This window comes from Caretta caretta, chromosome 2 (assembly GCF_965140235.1).
Source record: "Caretta caretta isolate rCarCar2 chromosome 2, rCarCar1.hap1, whole genome shotgun sequence".
Lineage (NCBI taxonomy): Eukaryota > Metazoa > Chordata > Testudines > Cheloniidae > Caretta > Caretta caretta.
Genome location: NC_134207.1, coordinates 104,687,846 through 104,707,684, shown reverse-complemented (window position 1 = coordinate 104,707,684; position 19,839 = coordinate 104,687,846). Strand labels below are relative to the sequence as shown.

General features: G+C 39.8%; 1 protein-coding gene across 3 annotated transcripts in view; it reads right to left on the bottom strand.

Annotated features, from left to right (window-relative positions):
• The window catches only part of NFATC1 (nuclear factor of activated T cells 1), a 146,623-nt gene that overhangs the window by 71,357 nt on the left and 55,427 nt on the right, over positions 1-19,839 (bottom strand). For all 3 annotated transcript variants that reach the window (XM_048840041.2, XM_048840043.2, XM_048840042.2), the window contains exons 4-6: positions 17,401-17,603; positions 13,883-14,055; positions 11,318-11,458 (exon numbers count right to left, since the gene is read on the bottom strand). In XM_048840041.2, coding sequence (XP_048695998.1) covers positions 11,318-11,458; positions 13,883-14,055; positions 17,401-17,603 — 517 coding nt within the window. The remainder of the gene's footprint in view (positions 1-11,317; positions 11,459-13,882; positions 14,056-17,400; positions 17,604-19,839) is intronic.

Sequence of the window (19,839 nt, the reverse complement as noted above, 5' to 3'; positions counted from 1 at the left end):
CTGACCTGATGCATGACACAGGCCACTAAACCTAACCCAGTGATTCCTCCAGTGAAGGGAATTATTCTTCCCTGTACATAACCAAATAATGCTGGGCTCAGTAACTTGTGGATGAAGTTGATCACTTTGTACAGACTGCGTATCAGTTTACATTTGTAAAGAGCTTTATGATGGGGTATGCACTAGCAAATATAAAACAGAAATATTAACAGCACTGGCTAAGTAGCTGTCTGTCTCTGGAAGAGTGTAAAGGAGGAAACATTGTTTAGAGCAACACAGGAGAACGCCTTTTGTATATACAATAAGGGCCTTTCTTTCAACTTCCCCAACAACACTCGGCTTCTTTTAGTTTAGTGGTTTCTTAGATCTCCACTAATAGGGACTGAGTAGGAAGTTTGGCAAATCCCTCCCTGTCCCTGCCATCTATGTAAATAAAAGTGTGTAGGGTTTGACTAGAGCCAACTTTAGAGCAGCTCCATCCTCTGCATGCAATCATCTCCTCTCCCCATGCTGGCAGCATCTCCTGCCTGTGCTCACCTCAGTCTCTCCCTCCCCTCCTCTTCCTGCTGTGGGCTCAGTCTCTGTTCTGACACCCTTATCTGCCAGTGCTTCTCTCAGCCATTATTCTGATTTTCTCCTCTGGTTATATTGGTTTTCACCATTGTCTCTTCCCACTCCCTCTGTCAAAAGGACACGCTCCCTCCTTCCAGCTTTTCCCTCTTCCCTGCCAGAGAAACCCTCCCATTGTCTCTTATATTTCCAGCCATTTTGCTCCCCAGGACAAGAAAGAACCCTTTTATGTGCTCTATTTCCCCTTTCTGTCTGAAACTCCCACCAACCTGTTGCCTTTTCCCAGAGAAGTCAAGGCCTAGTGGGGGAGGATGGCTGTGGGGGGACAGACTGAGAAGGTCTTCTGATCAGTATCTGCACTTTTGGATGCCAAGTTCAAACCCATCATTAGAGGTTCACCCATAGCTGGAATATATTTATTTTTATGAGGATGATGGGATTTTGGGTGTATTTGTATACACACTTTTGCAATGTAAGGCTGAGTTTTGTGTTCCTACTCCTATGTATTTTTTGCAGATTTGAGCTGAGTTTTGTATTCAAATGCGCACAGGATCTCTGATGTAAAGGCGAGTTATTTTTTCTTTCAAAGTTCTGTTTAAATAAAAAATAGCTTAATTGAACAACAACAACAAAATGTTGTCGAGAAGCCACGTACTAAAAATCAGATAAAAGCCTGCTTCTTCTATGTATCACAGCGTGTGTAGGCACCCACCATCTGAAAGTCAGACCCCATTACATTTTCTTAGATTGGGAGTTTCTCAAAGTTTCTCAAACCAAGACACCCCCAAAGCAATAGCATCATGTTTACCTCTGAATACATAGCACTTTGCAGTGTCTATCAGATGTATCTTCTTATCTAACTTTATTACATGGTTTCTAGCAAATTGCATTATTTTTGGTTCAACTAGGCCTTTGAAATTAACTATATTTTGAGACTGATCATTTAAATAAGTTTCTTTGCTAAAAAGTGACTCCAGAAACAGAATTTGGAGTTCTACATCTGTTGCCTCTCAATGATTCTAAATCAAATATACTCTATTTACAAGTAAAATCATAGTTTCTTCCTTCTCTTAATTGTCAGCCCTGAAAACTCCTTCTGGAACAAGAAATTCAAGTTGAGTAGTTTCCTTTCCACACATTATCAACAGTAGTAATGAATGGCTCTTAAGACCAAATTCTGCTAGTAGGTCTGTCCATGTAATGCCTCCATCTTCAAATTATACTCTCTCCCATACAATCCTGAGCCAACTCCCTCAGCTTAATCCTGCATCTCATCCTGTCTCTCAAACTTCTCCAATGCATATCTTCCAGTCAACAAACTTATCACCACCAAAACTGAACTCCAGATCTTCCCTTCCAAGAACCACTCCTTTCCTCCCATGCCCTCTGTCATCACTGACAGCTCCACCGTCTGCTCCCTATGCACTTGGGCCTGTAACCCAGGAGTCATCACCAACTTCTCCTTCTCTCTTTCCTGGCGCAGCCAAGTTGGGCCCAAATCCGGCCACCTCTCATCTAGGCTCGCATCCTCTCCCATCATGACCGTTGCAACCTCCTCTCTGGCCTCTCTGACACCCACATCACTCTTGGATCTAGTCAAAATAATACATACATCTTCCTTGCATGTCAATCTGAGTTTGCCACTCCCCAATCCTTTTGAATCCCTCCACTGGCTCCCTCTATTCCAAAAACATCCAGCTCAAGTTTAATGCCTTTGATACTCCCTCCCTACTTAATCTGCCCTTGTCTCTTACGTCATCCTCTACGGCACTCCTCTCTGCAAATAATGCAAGCCTTGACAAAGCCCCTTATCTCTCTATTTCTCCCTTAACTATCTTTATACTCTCTTCCATGCTGTTCTTTACACATGGAGTGCCCTCATTGAACTGACCCACTGTCCTCTCCTCCTTCAAGTCTCTCTCTGCTTCTACCATGACACCAACAAGAAATTAACCTACTAATAGGAGATACAACTGCAAATGCAGAGAACAAAACTGTGTAGAAAGGTGCAAGTTTATAGTCCTTTTTCAGTCATGTTATCATCTTTCCTAGGCTGGTGTCCCATCCCACCTCTCGTCTGTTCATTAGCTCCAATCCCCCAAGGGTCAGAGTTAAATCTGTGTGTTTGGATGGCACTCCTGCACAGCCAATCAGGTTTGTTTGCAGAGTAGTAGGGAGTGGGGGAAAGGAGGGAAGAGGAAGGATCCCTCTTGTCAAATCCACACAGATGTAATCTAAAATTCACAAGAATGCTCGAACACCTGTCTGGCAACTGGACTCGTGGTCTCCCGGGTTACTGTCTTATTTGAAGGAATGTTGGCAACTCAGCCCAGCCAACCATAGATACTGCCAGAGAACCTGCCCCTCCTCAGTTCAGGCCACTTCTGCACATCTGAATTTGCCATTACATTCTGGTTAAACCTAATTGAAAATGTGATTGAAAATACCACACATTTTCTAAGAGGCATTTCTACGGAACCGCACTCTGAGCTTTACTATTGGGATCTACAGTTCTTTAGCTCACTGGACCTTTACCTATCTCTGTGGATGGGGTGTGCATAAAATATCACTGATAACATTAGAGTGATGCACTATATACACTAATATAGTATTTAAGGATCAGATTGTACAAAGCTGAAGTCTGAGGTCTACACACAACTAACACCATTGCATGCACAAAACAGATGCTTTATCCCTCAAATGGCTAGGTAGCTCACTAAATTTCCATTTTCATGTGCAATTGCAGTAGCATGCAACTGTAGGCACACTTGCCTGCGTATCTTTTGCCTCCCTTTAAAAAAAAAATACCTGTCCTTAGTCCACAGTAGATGCTTGTACTTGACCAAAGGCATTTAACAAATACTACTCTTAACTGTGACAGAGGCACCTTGGTGATGATACCATCTCATGCGTACAGATGCTCTCCCATTCTATCTTTACCATTCCTCAGGCTAAAAAGCCAGGGAAATCTGAAACATGCTGACATTTCCTACAAGCTATGTCATAGCTTCTGCATAGGCATGAAAAGATTTGGCCATCTAATGACCCCATTATTTGATGAAACTATCAGCCCAAGGATATCTGTTTCTGGTCAATGGCCAGAAACCTCCTTGGCTACCAATAGATCTCTAGGAACAAGGTACAAGTGACCTTCACATGAGTTCTGTGCTCCCAGCTGTATGCCTCTCAAGTTTCTAGTCTCTCCCACTGCACATGAGCCAGTGAATAAACTCTTAGTACTAAGTGGAATGTGTGTGCTGACCTCTGATAAACTGGCGGACAAAGATAAAATTATGTAGCATTTGCTCATCTATAAGCACATTATGCCACTTGCTTATTTATTCTATGAGCTACAGTTTGATTACCAGTGTGTAACATTACCCTTTTTTTTTTTTGGCTAGTTGCCCTCCAAACTGTGACTGCGACTAGCAATAGAAGGAGCAATGGAAAGACCTCTGAGAATGTAAGATCTTTTACCGAATGGCGCTCTGCCAAAACTCTGGTCACCAGTCTCTACGTCACATCTCGCCAAAACAGACTCAAACTGTGAGCTTTCCAGTGCCTCAGAGAAAAAATAAAAGCCCACATGATTCCTCAGGACTGTCCATTACATGCAAAGCTGCTTCAGGAACATATCAGTTATCAGACGTTTGGCAAACTAAATGACCTCGTGCGACAGCCCCGCATTTGAATACCAGCTGTATGAAAAAGCTTTTGCTTGGGCAATGTTCAGCAGGCAAAGCTGAGATTTCCCAACAGGTTTCTATGCTTTCAGACAGAAATTTTACCGTGCAGCAGCAGCACATTGGTTCTATTCTTTGCTAGAGATCATGGAAATTGCAAAACAACCAGCAAAATGTTTCTTTACATTTCTAAATGAATGCGTGTTGGCTGTAGTCCCTTCCCTTTTGTGTTTGCTGTCTGTGAACCTTCACTAGATCACGTTTTACTAGCACAAAAGTTTATAATAGGTGAATTTAAGCTTGCCTGGTGAAATACTTGCTGAAAGCAAATTTAAAATGTGCTTTCTCTGAGCAGATGCACCAGAAACCTGATTTTCTTTAATTATCTGAAGTCTTTTCTATAGTACCCATTACTAGAGCTGAGCAAAAATTTTTGGGCGAATAGTAAATTTACCAGTAACTGCATTTTGGGGGGCATCAAAACTACTAGTGAATTTAGGTCAAATCTGGCAAACAATTAAAAATTGAAATGTCTAAAAGTTTTGTTTTGACATTTTGAAATGAACTCTTGATATTTCATTTGAAAATCAAACATTTTGTGTAGAAAATGCCATTTCAAATCAATATTCCAAGCATTTCACTTGACCCAAACAAAATGTTGTTCCATCAAGGAAAAAAAATCCATTTCAGTTGGAAAAAAACAGAATTTCCCCCCATATTTTTCAATTCAGCCACCAAACCAAATACATTTTTTTAAACCAGCTACTTGCTTGGCTCTACCCCTTACCATGGCATCTAACTATATAGATTTTAAGAGCTATGCCTGCCCTATTAAGGAAAAGAAACAATCACAGATAAGCAAGACAGCAAATGTTTGAAATAGCAAGTGACAGAATAAATGATATTTACAAAAAGCTTTGTTTAATAGCTTCTAATAATGACTAAATCTGAGAAAATCCTGTTCTGTTTGAGATCATTCCAGAAACAGAAAAAAAGATGACATTCTTTGCAGACTTAAGCTTCATTGACTTTAGGCGTAATATCTAAGGACAGTCAGCTTTGTCGCTGGGTCTCAGAATATGTTGGCGCTAGTAATCACTGCTGATTTGATGTTTGAGTAATTAACAACATGTTCAAAACCACTGAAGTCATCCAGAGAAACAACAATACTTGTGAAACAGCAATCTTGTGAAATTTACTAATATACATGACAGAAGTATGAGAAATGCTTGCGCACTTACATTTGTCATGGAAAGTACAAATGCATATCCTTATCCATAAAGAGACACCTCTATAAATTAAAGGAAAAAAAACAGAATTTTGGATTGAATTTATTAAAAAACAAACAGTTCTGTAATGATCTTGGTCATTGAACTCTGACCTTTCAGCTTTTTAACTCTTTTTACCTCCTGATCTGGTCATTAAGCATAGAGCCAAATGAGTGTGTATGGGACTTCAAATGCATTAGTGGAATTCTGCCTTACTAAAAAAGATATGGAACACACATGTAATCCTGTGAAGAACTATTTGACATCACAGCTGAAAAGTCTGGAGAATCTGAAAAAGTCTGCCAGTAATGAGCATTTCAGTCCCTTGAACCTAATCTGTTAGTCTTTGCTATCCTTTGGTGCTGTGGATCTTGGTTCTGTTCCTGGCTGGTTACCCTATGAAACATTTTGCAAAATATTCTGAAGAGAAGCTGTTATTTTACTGTCACAATAATTATATACTCAGTTTTGTGGGTCATCATCCATAATAATATTGCTGTAAGGTAATCAGCAGCACGGTCTGCAATATGGTGATTTCTGGTTTGGTATAGGACTCTCTTTGTGTTTCTTTGCCTTCTACAGCTTGCAAATTAATGCTGCTACTTAAAAACTAGTTTTGGAAAACAAATTACTCAACATCATCCCTTGTAACATTAGAACAGAACCTATGTTCTTTGAAGTCATTGTGTCAGAAAGGAAATATTTTGTCATTTCTAAGCCCAGTGTACTTCCTCAGAAAGCAAATGTGTTTCTAATTGCATCAAATTATGTACATAAAATGCTATGCCTTTTCTTCATTTGTAAATGCCTGTATACAAATATTAAGGTTTTGTGCTCCTGTGCTGCAAGTGCCCAGGCAAAATTGTTGAGCATCTAACTTCTGAAGATGATACTAAAATAAATAAATAACCCAGGCTTCTATACTGTGTCTAATGTCCAGCAGCAAAAACTGAAAAACCCAGAATCACTTGTCATTTTTGAAAATCTGGGTTTTTTCTGTTTCAAGCAGGAAGAGAAAACCACAAACTTTAAATGGAGAGGTAAATTGAAAAAGCAGAACATATATAAGAGTAATGCGTAATGAACAAAGTCATTGTGGGACCCACTGATGTAAGGGAATACTGAATTTAAAAGGTCAACCCTCTTAAGCATAGCTGGCATTCATATTTTTACTACTACTGTGGCTGAGTTTCTTGGATGCACATTTTATATGGACTTTCATCACCGGAAAATATGGTCTGATGTGCAAGCAATAAAGGATTGACCAAAATCCTTTGAAATAAGGACTTATTTCAGTACTTGAACTTTTTTGTGGTAGTATAAAAGGTCTGAGCATATTATAGTATGCTTCTGAAAAGACACATTATTTATCTTGTAAGAGCTGCCCTTCTGCCTTGATGCTGTGCTGTATTACAAAGAAATTCTACTTTTAAACATGCCCTTTTAAATACAACTAATCCCCCTCAACTAACCACTTTCTTCTCCACAAGAGATGCAGCATCTTACAGGCTGTGTTAGTATTTCACACTGTTTCAAACACTTCTTTGCTGAAAAATAGTAATTCAGGGGTTAACTGACAACACGACTCTGCTGCCTCCCCAGTTCAAGAACCGACTTGATCATTCTTCAGGGATTCCCTTTTGTATGAGTCATTGTTAAGATAGACAGACTCCCCACGCAAAGAGGCCAGGATAATGCCATTCCTCAGGAGATTACGATAGCTGAGGGTTAGCCCTTAAAGACAGAAAACTCAGAACTCATGCATGGGAAAACATTCAGTGGACTACAATGCGCTCAGCAGACATAAAGAAATTATTCAGACAGAAATCCCATCCTGCATTAACCAATTAAACATGCAGAATATCACGATCTTAATCACATTACATCTACACCCTAGTCTAGGGATTTTACCGGAGTAGGGACTATACTACGTGGGTTCCATTCAGTAATGTAGAATTATATATAACTGCTACATTCTTTTTTTTTATGATTGTAATTCTTCACAAGGTCTATTACATTTGTAATAGCTGAAATCCTACAGTTAACTGCTACCCAGTAGAAATGTGATCAACATTTAGATTTAAAAACAAACAACAACAACATAAAAAAAGTGAGTAATATATCTAGTAATCTTCATAAAGATTAGTAACTTAACGTTCTAAGTGGGGGGGGGAGGGGGGAGGGCAGGGGAAAGGGAGAGAGAGAGTCTGACTGCACCGGTGCTCCATTTCCTGCCCTGCTTTTATTTAAAAGTATAGTTGCTAGACGATCCCATCGGGAGAATGAACGGTAATTGAAATTATTGTTTGATTTCAATTTGAAACAAAATGTACTGATTTTGCTGAAGAACAATTAGGAAAAGCCTGTCACTGAGACAATGGTGTATCATGTGCAGTTGTTTTAAACGTCATGTTACATTAGGTGATGCAGCAAATGAGGAGCCGAGCCGAGGAAATAAGTTAAATAGACAACCTAAGTGAATGACTTCACTTTCTGAATGTAGCCATGATTTTGTCTAAGGGATTAATCATTTTACAGTGGAAGGCAGATGCTCTTCTTGCTACCTCTTATGGGATCTTGGATCTCAATGAAGTTGTGTCACTAGGAAGGCCTGCATTAGGGCTTGTAGAGACTTGGGTTCAGTCCTACGAAGTGCTGAGTGCCTCTGACTCCCATTAACTTTTATCGGTGTTCAAGGTGCTGCTCAGCACCTTGCGAGACTGAACGATTTGAATGTACCAAACAAGATTTTCATCATACGAGTACAATAAACCTACCCAGATTACTTAAATTGGACTATGATTTAAGCCTCAGTTATACACCAGACTAGACTTTCTAGTATAAACAGATGGAATACTCACCATAGATAGCAAAGTAGCTCCTGATTCATTAGACATTTTGGGGCAGGGAAGGATTCTTCTGATGTTATCCACATGCAGAGGGAACCCATAGCATATGGATCTCCCCCTGCCCACAATCCCATGTGCCCCAGGACTCTTCCTGTGTGTTTTTCTATGTGAGGTGGAAGAACTCTATTATTTACTTCCACTTCAGCATACACATCCACATAGACATTATTTATATAAAATACGTTGTACTGTGCTCACCTGTTCATTGTTTATTTTCTTATTCATTTTTTTTTAAATCCTAAAAAATTACATTTACTTCAAAGTTATAAACACCAGAGCTACAAACAGACCAGTCAGCCACATACCTCATTTGGAACCAGAAGTATGCAATCAGGCAGCAGTAATGACAAAAAACAAAAAAACAAATACAGTATGGTACTGTGTTAAATGTAAACTACTAAAAAAATAAAGGGAAAGTTTTAAAAAAAGCAACAAGGACTAACCTTAAAGTGGCACCTTAAAGACTAACAGATTTATTTGAGCATAAGCTTTTGTGGGTAAAAACCCTACTTCTTTACTTGTTGTTTTTGTGAATACAGACTAACAGACTAACGGCTACTCCCTGATATTTAAAAAAAAAGGTTTGAGAAGGTAAGGAAACTGCTTATGTGCTTGTTACATTTAAATTAAGATGGTTAAAAGCAGCATTTTTCTTCTGCACAGTAAAGTTTCAAAGCTGTACTAAGTCAATGTTCAGTTGTAAACTTTTGAAAGAACAACCATAACATTTTGTTCAGAGTTACGAACAACCTCCATTCCAAACGTTTTTGTAACTCTGAGGTTCTACTCTATTTTGGATCTGATTTTGAATTCCAGGAGCCTTCAAAGCTCCCCTTGACTGCAACAGGATTTTTGTTGAGTAAGAACTGCAGGATTAGGCCTTTATTTGGATCCCTGGAACTGAAGGCAAATTTTGGTTTTGGCATGTCATATTGCAAAATGGGATAGCTTTATATACCCAGGCGATGTTACCTGCAGATGACTGGATAGCTTCATATTCAGAGGTACCCTTTAAGGATGAGTTTCAGAGTGAACATCCGTGTTCATCGGATGCATCCGATGAAGTGAGCTGTAGCTCACGAAAGCTCATGCTCAAATAAATTGGTTAGTCTCTAAGGTGCCACAAGTACTCCTTTCCTTTAAGGATGACCTTTCAAAATTTTTCCTGTGCAGTGAGAAAGTAAAGCAGAAAAAAACATGCATCAAAGAGGGCAATCTGTGAGGCAGTTTCCTTCCTGTAATGAGTCCAATCTAGATTTTCATTTTTGAAATGTCATCCTAACCCATTTTCATACATGGAGGACTAAACAGAAACGAAACATAATCTTTTCTTCCCAATTCACTCAGATTCTGGAACTTATGTTTTTAAGTTGTAATTCTTTCACTTTCTAAAAGATAGACAGATATTTGCATTACTGCTCAGGCACATCTGGCCAGATCCTCAGCAGTTGTGAAATCAATGTAGTTCCACTGAAGTCAAAAGTTGCCCTTTGAAGTCAATGGAGCCAATTTGCCAACAGAGAATCTGAGATATTCACGTTAATGGAGATATTCCTAGGTATAGTTTTGATTACCTAAATTATGCCAAATCAGAACCCCATTGGGAAATTTCAGACGGGCTCTTTGGGTTTCTTTGAGTGGGTCAAGTTCTGAAGGGACCACTCTGAAATAAATTCACATCTACTTTGATTTGTTAATGAGATTTGTTAAGGAGGTTCCCTGACTCAGCACAAACACATGCCTCCCCCAGACATACCATTGACAATAGTCACACAGCAGGGAAGTGTAGTCTTACTGGAACTTAATGAATGGTGAGGGTTAAACAGACAGAATGTCAAAGCCTGCACTTGAATGGCTGTGAGATGCTAAGTGCTTGAGGAGCTCAGAAGACAGCTTACAGTTCAGGGGGTTGCAGCAGGCAGCTGTGGAATGTACGGTTTGCGCCAGCACCAGGGAAACCCTTTCCAAAACAAGAATACTCCTCCTCCTTAATTATCTCCTTTCAGAGCCTGCCTTTTACTCACAGCTCCACTCTAACCATCATCTTATCAGAAATAAAATACCGTATTTTGCATTATTGTTACATGAACCACAAGCCCTACAGATGCTTTAACCTGAAACTTCAAATAGGGCCTAATCCCATGACTTGAGGGTGAGTTGGGACACTCAGATGCTAGCATATCGGTTGCAGTAATGATAAACTTGATGACTAAAAGTGTGTGGGAGAGAATCTTGGTTCTTAATGGCAAAATAAAATTGTTCCTTTGAAATGAATGAGCCTCCACTGGACAGGCTTTTGACAATGTTAATCCTCTTAAACGAACACCTAATAAATGATCAAAGCCCTTCAAGGCTTACATTTTCTACACAACCCGACACGGAGGATTAAAGGTCTCTATTATCAATAAAAAAAAATTCACCACAAAAGGAAAAAAAAACACATCCCCTTCCCCACCAAACCTACCGCACCAAGGTGCTGTCAATGTGATCTCCCCACTAATTATAAAAATGTTTAAGAAGCAGCAGTATCTTGCAGGTTTTCACACTAAAATGTGATGAAATTCTTAGAATGCCTTTGACTAGAATAACTAAAAAAACCTGCCAGGTACAGTTGTGGTTTGCTACAAAAATAAACTTCAAACTCTCACTTTCAGTGTCACAATTGTATGCCTGCAATGAAACATATCTACAGTTATAACTGCATTATATACAACCATAACATGACACAGTGCTGAGATCACCTACACAGCTCCACCCCTATGACGTGGAAAACATGTGGAAGAAAATGGGACGACAGTGTTTACATTACCACCATTCAGTAATCAAATTTCCACTGGGTTTCAAAACAAGAAAAGGATGCAGACTGTCTATTTTTAAAGAAAAATACCTGGCGCTTTCTCCACAAAGATGACTTTGGAGTCTTGTAGAAAGTTATGGCCAGAGAGTATAATTTTTTTCCCCCCAATCACAGGAAAGCTGTCAGTACTTTGCTTCTCCACCAAAGGCAGTTCCTGGGCAGATCTTTGAGCTGGAGAGTTTTAAAAGGAAAAGAAAAGAAAAAAACAACCACAGACACACACACACACACAAAATCAGTAAATATTACTTAAATAAGTGACTCAACTTTTACTTTTATTAGACAAACTGAGTTTGATACAGAAACTCAAGAAAGTTCAGGAGGTCTATAGGAAACTCAGTGTACAGTTGGTTTTAAGTGCTTTAATTGTAAACAATGCTTTTATTATAATAAGGTACTATGGATTCAAAAGAACCATACAAAGAACATTCTGTTCAGTTAAAAAAGCCAATTTGTTCTGTGTTACTTAAAACGGTATGTTTATTTTATTTATTTTAAAAGGAATTTCCTATAACATAAAGCCACATTCTACCATACCTATGCCAAACATTTATATGGCACATATGACAGCAAGAGCCTCTGGGTCCAAAATAGGCATATGTTGCTCAATGCAGGGTTTGCAATTTGCAAAGTGCCACACTGTACTCATGACTTCAGTAACCCAGCAGTTACAGACCCTTGCTGGAGAGCATGGTTCCATTAAGCTCTAAGTACCAAATTGCACATGGACCATGCAAACAGTAACCTATAGCCTCATGGCACGTATTTTATCATTCTCAACTGAGGTATTCAGCTTGCACACCTGTGCTTCCGAGAATGATGTGAGTACTTTATCCATATTACTAGGTCCTCCTGGTCTCACATGCACCAAAGGATATGGAATATTCAACACATGATTATTTCAGATTTTTGCACTTGAAATAACATACGGTACACTTTTTTTTTGCACTTGTCATATTGCAAGAATATTTGCTTTGTTTGGAGATAATACACTGCACTTCCGCTCAGTCCATAGTATTTTACACTGCAACCCCTGACTTACATGGCACGCAGATATAGCCAGCCTCATTTTTATTGGATAATTGAATTTGGCATATTAGGTATTACAGTCTGATCCTACTCTCATAGATTTAATTGGGAGGTAGGATCAGGATATACTTGTAGGTGCATTTCAGGCTAGAATTTGACCCTTAGCAAAATTTAGCCTTTAACAATCCTGAAATGGGGAAGGAGGGAAAAAATGTAATAAATATATATTATATATAGATATAGTATTTAGGATACCAGCTTGTGCCGTTCTAGCTCTTAGTATTAGGGAGGTTCTGCTACTCTTCATATATAGCACAGGCTTAACTTTTCTTAGAAAAAAAAGTTTGTTTCTTTAAATGAGATTGGCTTGGGAAGGAAAGGTTTTAAGTTATAGGCAAAAGGGTTTCTGGTTTCAAGACCTGATAGTTACACATCAGATTCTGGTGGTGGAATCTGGGTCTGCTCTTCTCTAGACACACCCGAAAGAGCACTGTGTTTCCAAGAAACCCCAAATTTTACATTACACAGGGCTTCGCAGGTATGTTGTGCAGTCTGGAGCACCTCTCCTGGGAATGGCACAAAGAGCAGCAGCAGGTTCTGAACCCACCAAAAAAATTTGATGCTATGGGTGGGGGATGATGGAAGGCTCAGAACCTCCCTCCCCCTCAAGAGAGCTGTGGATGAGATCCTATGCCTACGGCAATTTGGGAAGGCAGACTGTCAAACTGTTCTCAGTTGTGTTGCTACTTCCAGGGGAACAAGGGGAAGTAAGAGAGATAGGTAAAGGATCCTCTAAAAAAGGGTTCAGTTAATTAGAATCTGAATTTGTGGCTGCTAATCTGAGTCAAAAAGAACCTCCAAAAGCTGGTGGCGTTTCATCCAGTACTGAAAGCAACAGGAGTTAGACTGAAACTTGGTTTTTCCCAGCTAGACAAAAACTGTAAAGTTAAATGAAGCAAAGGGCCTTTTCTGTATTTACTAGGCTCATGAAGCAAGAATGAAATGGGAGTCTCGGGGTCGGGTGAAGAGAAGTCTATGTCCAAATCTGACAGGTTTATAAAGTGATGTTTGTTCTATTAAAAAGACCCCAATACTGAAGGTCAGTTTCTTGGAATTTCCTGAAACTGCAGTAAACTAACACGAATACGGCAATTTTAAATATCTCACTAGCTCCTTGTCAAAGGGATTTTTTGGTGGGGGGAGAAATGAGGCTGGACTGGAGTTCTCCAAAACTCTTAAGAGCAGTTATCTCTGTGAAAGGGCCTCTCAGCATAAAGGAACTTGCCCAAGTCAGTTCAAGTTCAAACACCAGCTTAACGTGGCTCTTCATGTATTGCAAAGGAACTTCCTGTAGGAGTGAATGCACAAGGGACCAGATATTGTTTTGCCAAGGAAACGGGTAATACTTTTCATGCAATGTAAAATACATTTTTGAGATGTAAAGCACGTTTCAGACAATGGACAGATGCGATGAGACAACATTTAACATACTGCCAAGGACAGGCTGTATGTCAGGCAATTGGTTGTACGATACCTGGCAAGAACAAGAAGGCTATTGCTACTTACAACACTCGATAGGGTTGGACGCTACTTGCAGAGACAGAGTTCTCCCGTTGGATTGTGGGATGTGAACTCGGAAGACCAGCCGCACTCGTGTATTCTTCCTTCCAATGTCTGTTTCTCCTTTCCGTAGTTCAATATCTGAATTTCTAAGTTTTAATATTCCAGCGCAGTCAATGCTGTCCAAAAGACAACACAGGACATTTCAACTAACTCTCTGCAGGTTCCAGAAAGTCACCAAAAAAATATTTCTACCTTCCCTCCCATGCTTTTATTTATTTACAACTGCAGAAACACTAAGTTTTGGACATTATTACGCTGGATGCATGATAATTCCTTTTAGATATGGTTTTCTAGCATGTGTTTTATTACACTGGATATGCACAGTTTAATTTTATTTTGCACTTGTATAAAATAACCAGTGCACATGTAAATGCATTCAAACAGTTTCACTTCTCCCCTCCCTCCCAAGTAGTGTGATCATATATCCTGTTTTGGCTGGGACAGTCCCTTTTTTAAGCCCTGTCCTGGCTGTCCTGACTTTTTTGGCGAAAGTGGGCATCTGTCCTGTTTGCTCTTGCCAACTGATGATCAGTTGGCAAGAGCAAACAAGACAAATGCCCACTTTCACAAAAAAAGTGGGGCACACACTCCTCGAGGGCGCAGAGGAACATGTGGGGTGGGGAGTGAGTGGTGACGCCAGCCATGTGGAGGTGTGTGTGTGTGTAAGTAACAAGGCTTGGGTGGATACCACATGGCAAGGAGGCAGGGTTTGGGTGAGCAGTTACGCCAGCCATGTGGAGGAACAGGCAGGGCTCAGGTAAGGGGCAATGCCAGCCCCCTTTGGAGAGCAGGCTGGACTTGGATGAGAGCCCTGTGCATGAGGGAGGCAGCAGGGCTCAGGCCTGCCCCGTGTGCAGGGGGGGGAAGGGTGGGCAGGGAATGGGTCAGCCCCACGCACAGAGGGGGAGAGGAGCAGGGCTCGGGCCAGCCCCACATTGTGTTTCATTTTCCCTTTTGGGAAATATGGTCACACTACCCCCCAGACATCTAGAATTCTACTCTGAAGCAAACTGAAAGATTATTAATCAAACACACACACTGCAAACATGAATTGTGGAAGGCAATCCCCCAGTTTTGGTCTTCATGCCTTTTAAGAGTGTGGATATAACAATAACATAGGCATTTGCTGACAAGATCAGAGATGCAGTGTTGCCAATGAATGAATTAACAATATGCATTGACAGAAGAGGCCATAAGAGCTATGGAGTATCCGTGTCAATGTCAAAATTTAATACAATGATCTATACAATACAAAGGAGTAGATACTGCACTTCTAGTGCTGCGTATGTTATCTTTTTTAGCTCCTATTTAAAAACAAAGGAATTTAACACACCATTAATTAAGGTTCTAATTTAAGACCCTGATACAGTGACGCACTGAAACTCACACATAACTTTAAGCATCTGAGCAGTCCCATTTGAAGCCAATGGGAATACTCATACACTTAAAGTTAAGGATGTGCTTGAATGCAGATGGGATTTCTCCTGTGCTTAAGTGCTTTGTTGCACTGGGGCCTAAATGCACATAATTGTAAGAAAGACTTGTATTTCATCTTTAACCCCATTGTTAAGGTTTCATGAAGGGAGTGTGAGGCCTAAGCCATAGAGATATAAAGTTCTATAGAAGTCAAAACATTGTGTGTGATGTTTGATGGGACTTTATTACTGGAGTTGGGTGACATTTTTTGGATGAATAGTTTATCTGCTGAAAATTGCACTTTGGGGTCGATCAAAACTATTCACCAATTTGGGTTGAACTGAGCAAGTAAATCTGGCCAAAAAAATGGGGGGGAGGGGAGGGATTTTGAAAAAGCCAAAATGTTTTGTTTAAGAAGATGTGGAAATGAAATGTTTAATTTCTAAATTTAGCTAGATTTAATTAAAAAACTAAAACCTAAACCTTAAACTAAAACAAAACCTTTTTTTGTTTGTTTTTTCAATTCAGCCACCAAACCAAAAAATCAATTATTCGCCTGGCTTTGTTTATTTTCAGCCTTGCAAATTTGACATGAAAATTGATCAGCTCTGGCACAACATCTTTTCAGCCACCTTTAACATAATGATTATGGTGACAGAAAAAATTAATATACTACTTACTTGTCAAAAAATCAAATAGAGGGCCAAAGAAATATTCTGCTGGTATAAAATGGTGCAGCTCCAATAGGTTGAATGGATCTGTGTCAATTAACACCTACAGATAATTTGGCCAAAAGTGTTGTAGGGTTATTCTACTATATAGCATAATGAAAGTCTAGAGGTCCCAAGATCTTGAGCCTTCAGCAGTCATTCTGGTCCCCATTAGCCCCACTGCAAGTGCCACTGTAGCTGTTGTCAAATGAATTAAACACGGAATTTTAGCCTTAATTTGCATCTTCTGAGATTTAATGGAGTTAATTTAGACCTCTGATACATGTTGTTGCTGCTGCTGTTGTTTGCATGTTGATTTTTTGTTTTTGAAAAATTATATATTTAAATAAATATACAAACATATAACATTATGGGTGACATCATGGCCCTATTAAAGTCAATGGGAGTTTTGCCAGTGACTTCAGTGGGGCCAGATTTCACCCCATATACATATGCATCTAGGTGAAATTAACCCCAGTACAGAGGACCCATACAAGTTTCTCTGTATCACTTGTGACCTTAAGCTGGAGCTTAATGGATTTGGAGACCCTCATACAAGCCCTGTGAACTGGGATGAATTTCACTCTACCAGTATTATCCTAGTATGAAAATCACCTGTGTGAAGAGGACCTACACATATCTCACTTAAGATCTAATCTGGGAATTAAAAGGTGCATAGGCCCCTCTGCATGGGAGTGAATTTCACCCTTAGAGATTGTAAGAATAATTATACCTTGCTCAAACTGAGAAATAAATGTATCTTTGCTACTTTTTGTTCTAATTGTTTTGCTTCTACTGTCACATTTTGTTTTGTCTTGACCTAAACAAATTTCACTGGAAAAGAATAAAGATTCTTAATATAATACATAAAAGATGTTCTGTTTATCTTAACAAAGGCTAAATTATTTGGAAATATTCGTTATGAGATTTCCCCCAACCCAAAGATAATTTTTAATGGGCCCTGTTCCTTGTAGTACTGCATACAGGAGTAAATAGGTGTCATGTGTAGAACCTAAATGCAGGAGCTGAGGTAGAAGATATTTACAGCTCTGTAACTGAGATACTCATTTTAAATGGCAAATAAGGACATTGACTGAAACTCTAGAATGAAACTAACCAGTTGTCATTAATATTTGCAAAGTTTTTCCTGGCATTAAACTGATTAGGGGCAATTTGTCCCAACAAATCTTTGGAAACCTGCTAGGAAGCTGGATTATTTATAAAATTCAGCAGGAAAAAAAAAAGCAGCAGCATACACTCAACAACAACAAAAAAATCAAGTGGGTAGACTGAGAGGAAACTGCTAAGCAGTCAGGTACAGTGCATGGGTCTTACATTGCTCTCATCTTGTTTTCTGGTAGAAGTGGAATTTCCAAGACTTTGGTGTTGGAAAGTATTGTTTCATGGCTGGTGGTGGAAACAGTCTTCCCTGTGATTCGATGAACCTGGTAGAAGGCATGAGGTCTCAGCAGGCGGTCGTCTGCAGTCCCAATGAACAGCTGTAGCGTGAGCGGCTCACTTTCTATGTAACCGTGTAGCTGGCAAGAGAACAGAAAACTCCTACTAAGCACCATCCACATAAACTGCTGGGAATCAATTAAATTTTTATAAGCAAGAGAGTCTAATTCAAGGAGAAAACTTGTGACAGGTGCTAAGTGTTAAGCGCCCTTTTTTTCTGTAACATAATATTGGTACAATAAAAAAGGTGCACTCAGAAAACGTCTCATTATTCTCAATTACCTGAGGCACTTTAGTTGGAGTTAGCCTTTAAAACAGTCCTGCTGCATGCATTCAAAAACTTCATATTACTTCTCTATAGCAGTGTTCTACGAAAAACAATGGAGTCAATGTTCCTGCAGCAACACTAAGGGCAGCAGAACTAATGGCCATGAAACTGGAAGGGACTATCACAATGCATCCCTGAACTCCCCCACCATCACTAGAAGGTTGTGGTTAGTGTATCTTCTTCTTCTCTTTTTTTTTTTTCTTCTTTTTTTCCTTAATTGAAAATGCTGGTAAATGCTGCCTGGAATAGACTGGGGATATAGTATATGCATTACATTATTTGCTCACCTAAGTGTCAAATTCTTAGAGAATTGCACACAAATCTCACTGAAGTCAATGGGCCTCAACTACCCCACAGTAACCCTACTGACATCAGAGTTATGTATGCTGATGTGAGAGCAGAATCAGGCCCAGTGGATTAGAGTCTGGTCTCATTTACACTGGTGTCAACCGACAGTGACTCAGGCAGTGGTGTTGCGGAACTGATGGCATGGGTGTAGAAGAGATCTGAAATTGACCTAATGGAGTAGGACACGAGTAGCTGACCATAAATGATCATGCTGGCTTACTGTTCGGATACTTAGTCCAGTAGTTCGATAACACTAACAGCAACCCCTCTCACGATACTGACACGCATTTTTAGATTGAAATGAAGCCCCAACTAAAACTTAATCAAAAGTGAGCATACCGTAGATATCATCCAGCAAATAGTGACCACAAGCTGAGACAATCTTAGCTCAACCCCTGCTGGTTTGGCTCACCTGGTTGATCTGTCACCTTCAGATTAGGAGGGTCTCAGATCATAGTTTTGGCTGCAATAACAAAACAGCACACTCAGACCAAACAAATCCAGCCAGCAGATGGGTGTGTGCGGAGTGTGGGAGGAACTCTCCTAATTGGTTAAATATGCCGTAGTGTCTGACTACCAGCTGGCAGACATGGGGCCAGGAGAACTGCTGATGGCTCTCACCACTAATGCCATGGCAAACAGAGCACATTGCTGCTTGCAGAGTATGCAATGGTCAGACACAAAGGGCTCTATAGTTTCCTCCCATTTATGTCTTTGTCTCTAAAACAAGATGCTTCACAACTAGCCTATTTCCTAATATCATCATCAGATCAGACACACAAAAATATTAACAACAAAAATTGGTTTTGAATTCTTTGGCTGCTAAGATCCATCCTTAGGTCCCGGAGGATACAGCAGGGACCTGGGAGAGCACTGGGTGTGCTTTTTGCCATACGTACATTGGTGGTACATAATCTTCTAGCTTTTCAATATAGTATAAGCTTAGTGGCTGCTAATAACAGTTCACACAGATTTCAGAGTAACACAGAGTTGCCCAGGTGCCATAAGTAGTCATTTTATGAATAACATTTTTAGTTGCTGCGTGTGCAGATGCAACAAAACCCAAATACAGCTGAAAACAGTAATATGTGGCTAAACCCAAAGTCTAGTATAATAGATACTGGTGTTTTGCTTACTTTTTCTTTAGTTAATAGCTCAGGAAGCCAATTGTGAGGGGTCAAAAGAACATGAGGTCTGGTCTTCTTTTGGTATTTCTACCATACAGGAACTGAAATGCTGCTAGAAGACAAGATCTCAAGCTATTTTGGCCCAATCAAGTCCTTCCTGAGGAATTGCAAAATCCTGTGGAGCACACATACAAACACTAACCTCTCCCCCCAGTACATACGCATATTATAATAATGTTAATCATATCTCATATTGCAGGTTCTTAGATAATTACAGCATTAGTCAGGAAATTTGCTCCCATATGCAGCATGATCAGGTGCACTGTGCATTTGTTCACCTTCCTCTGAAGTCTCAGACATCCCACCCTGCCTTCTGTAGTGGCCAGACTAGACTTACTGGGCCAAATGGTTTTATCTGGTCTGGCACTTTCTATTTTCCTATCTAAAGAATATACATGGAGGGAGAAAAGAAAAGAAAAGAAAAGAGAACAATTCAGCTACACTGCTGTAGCA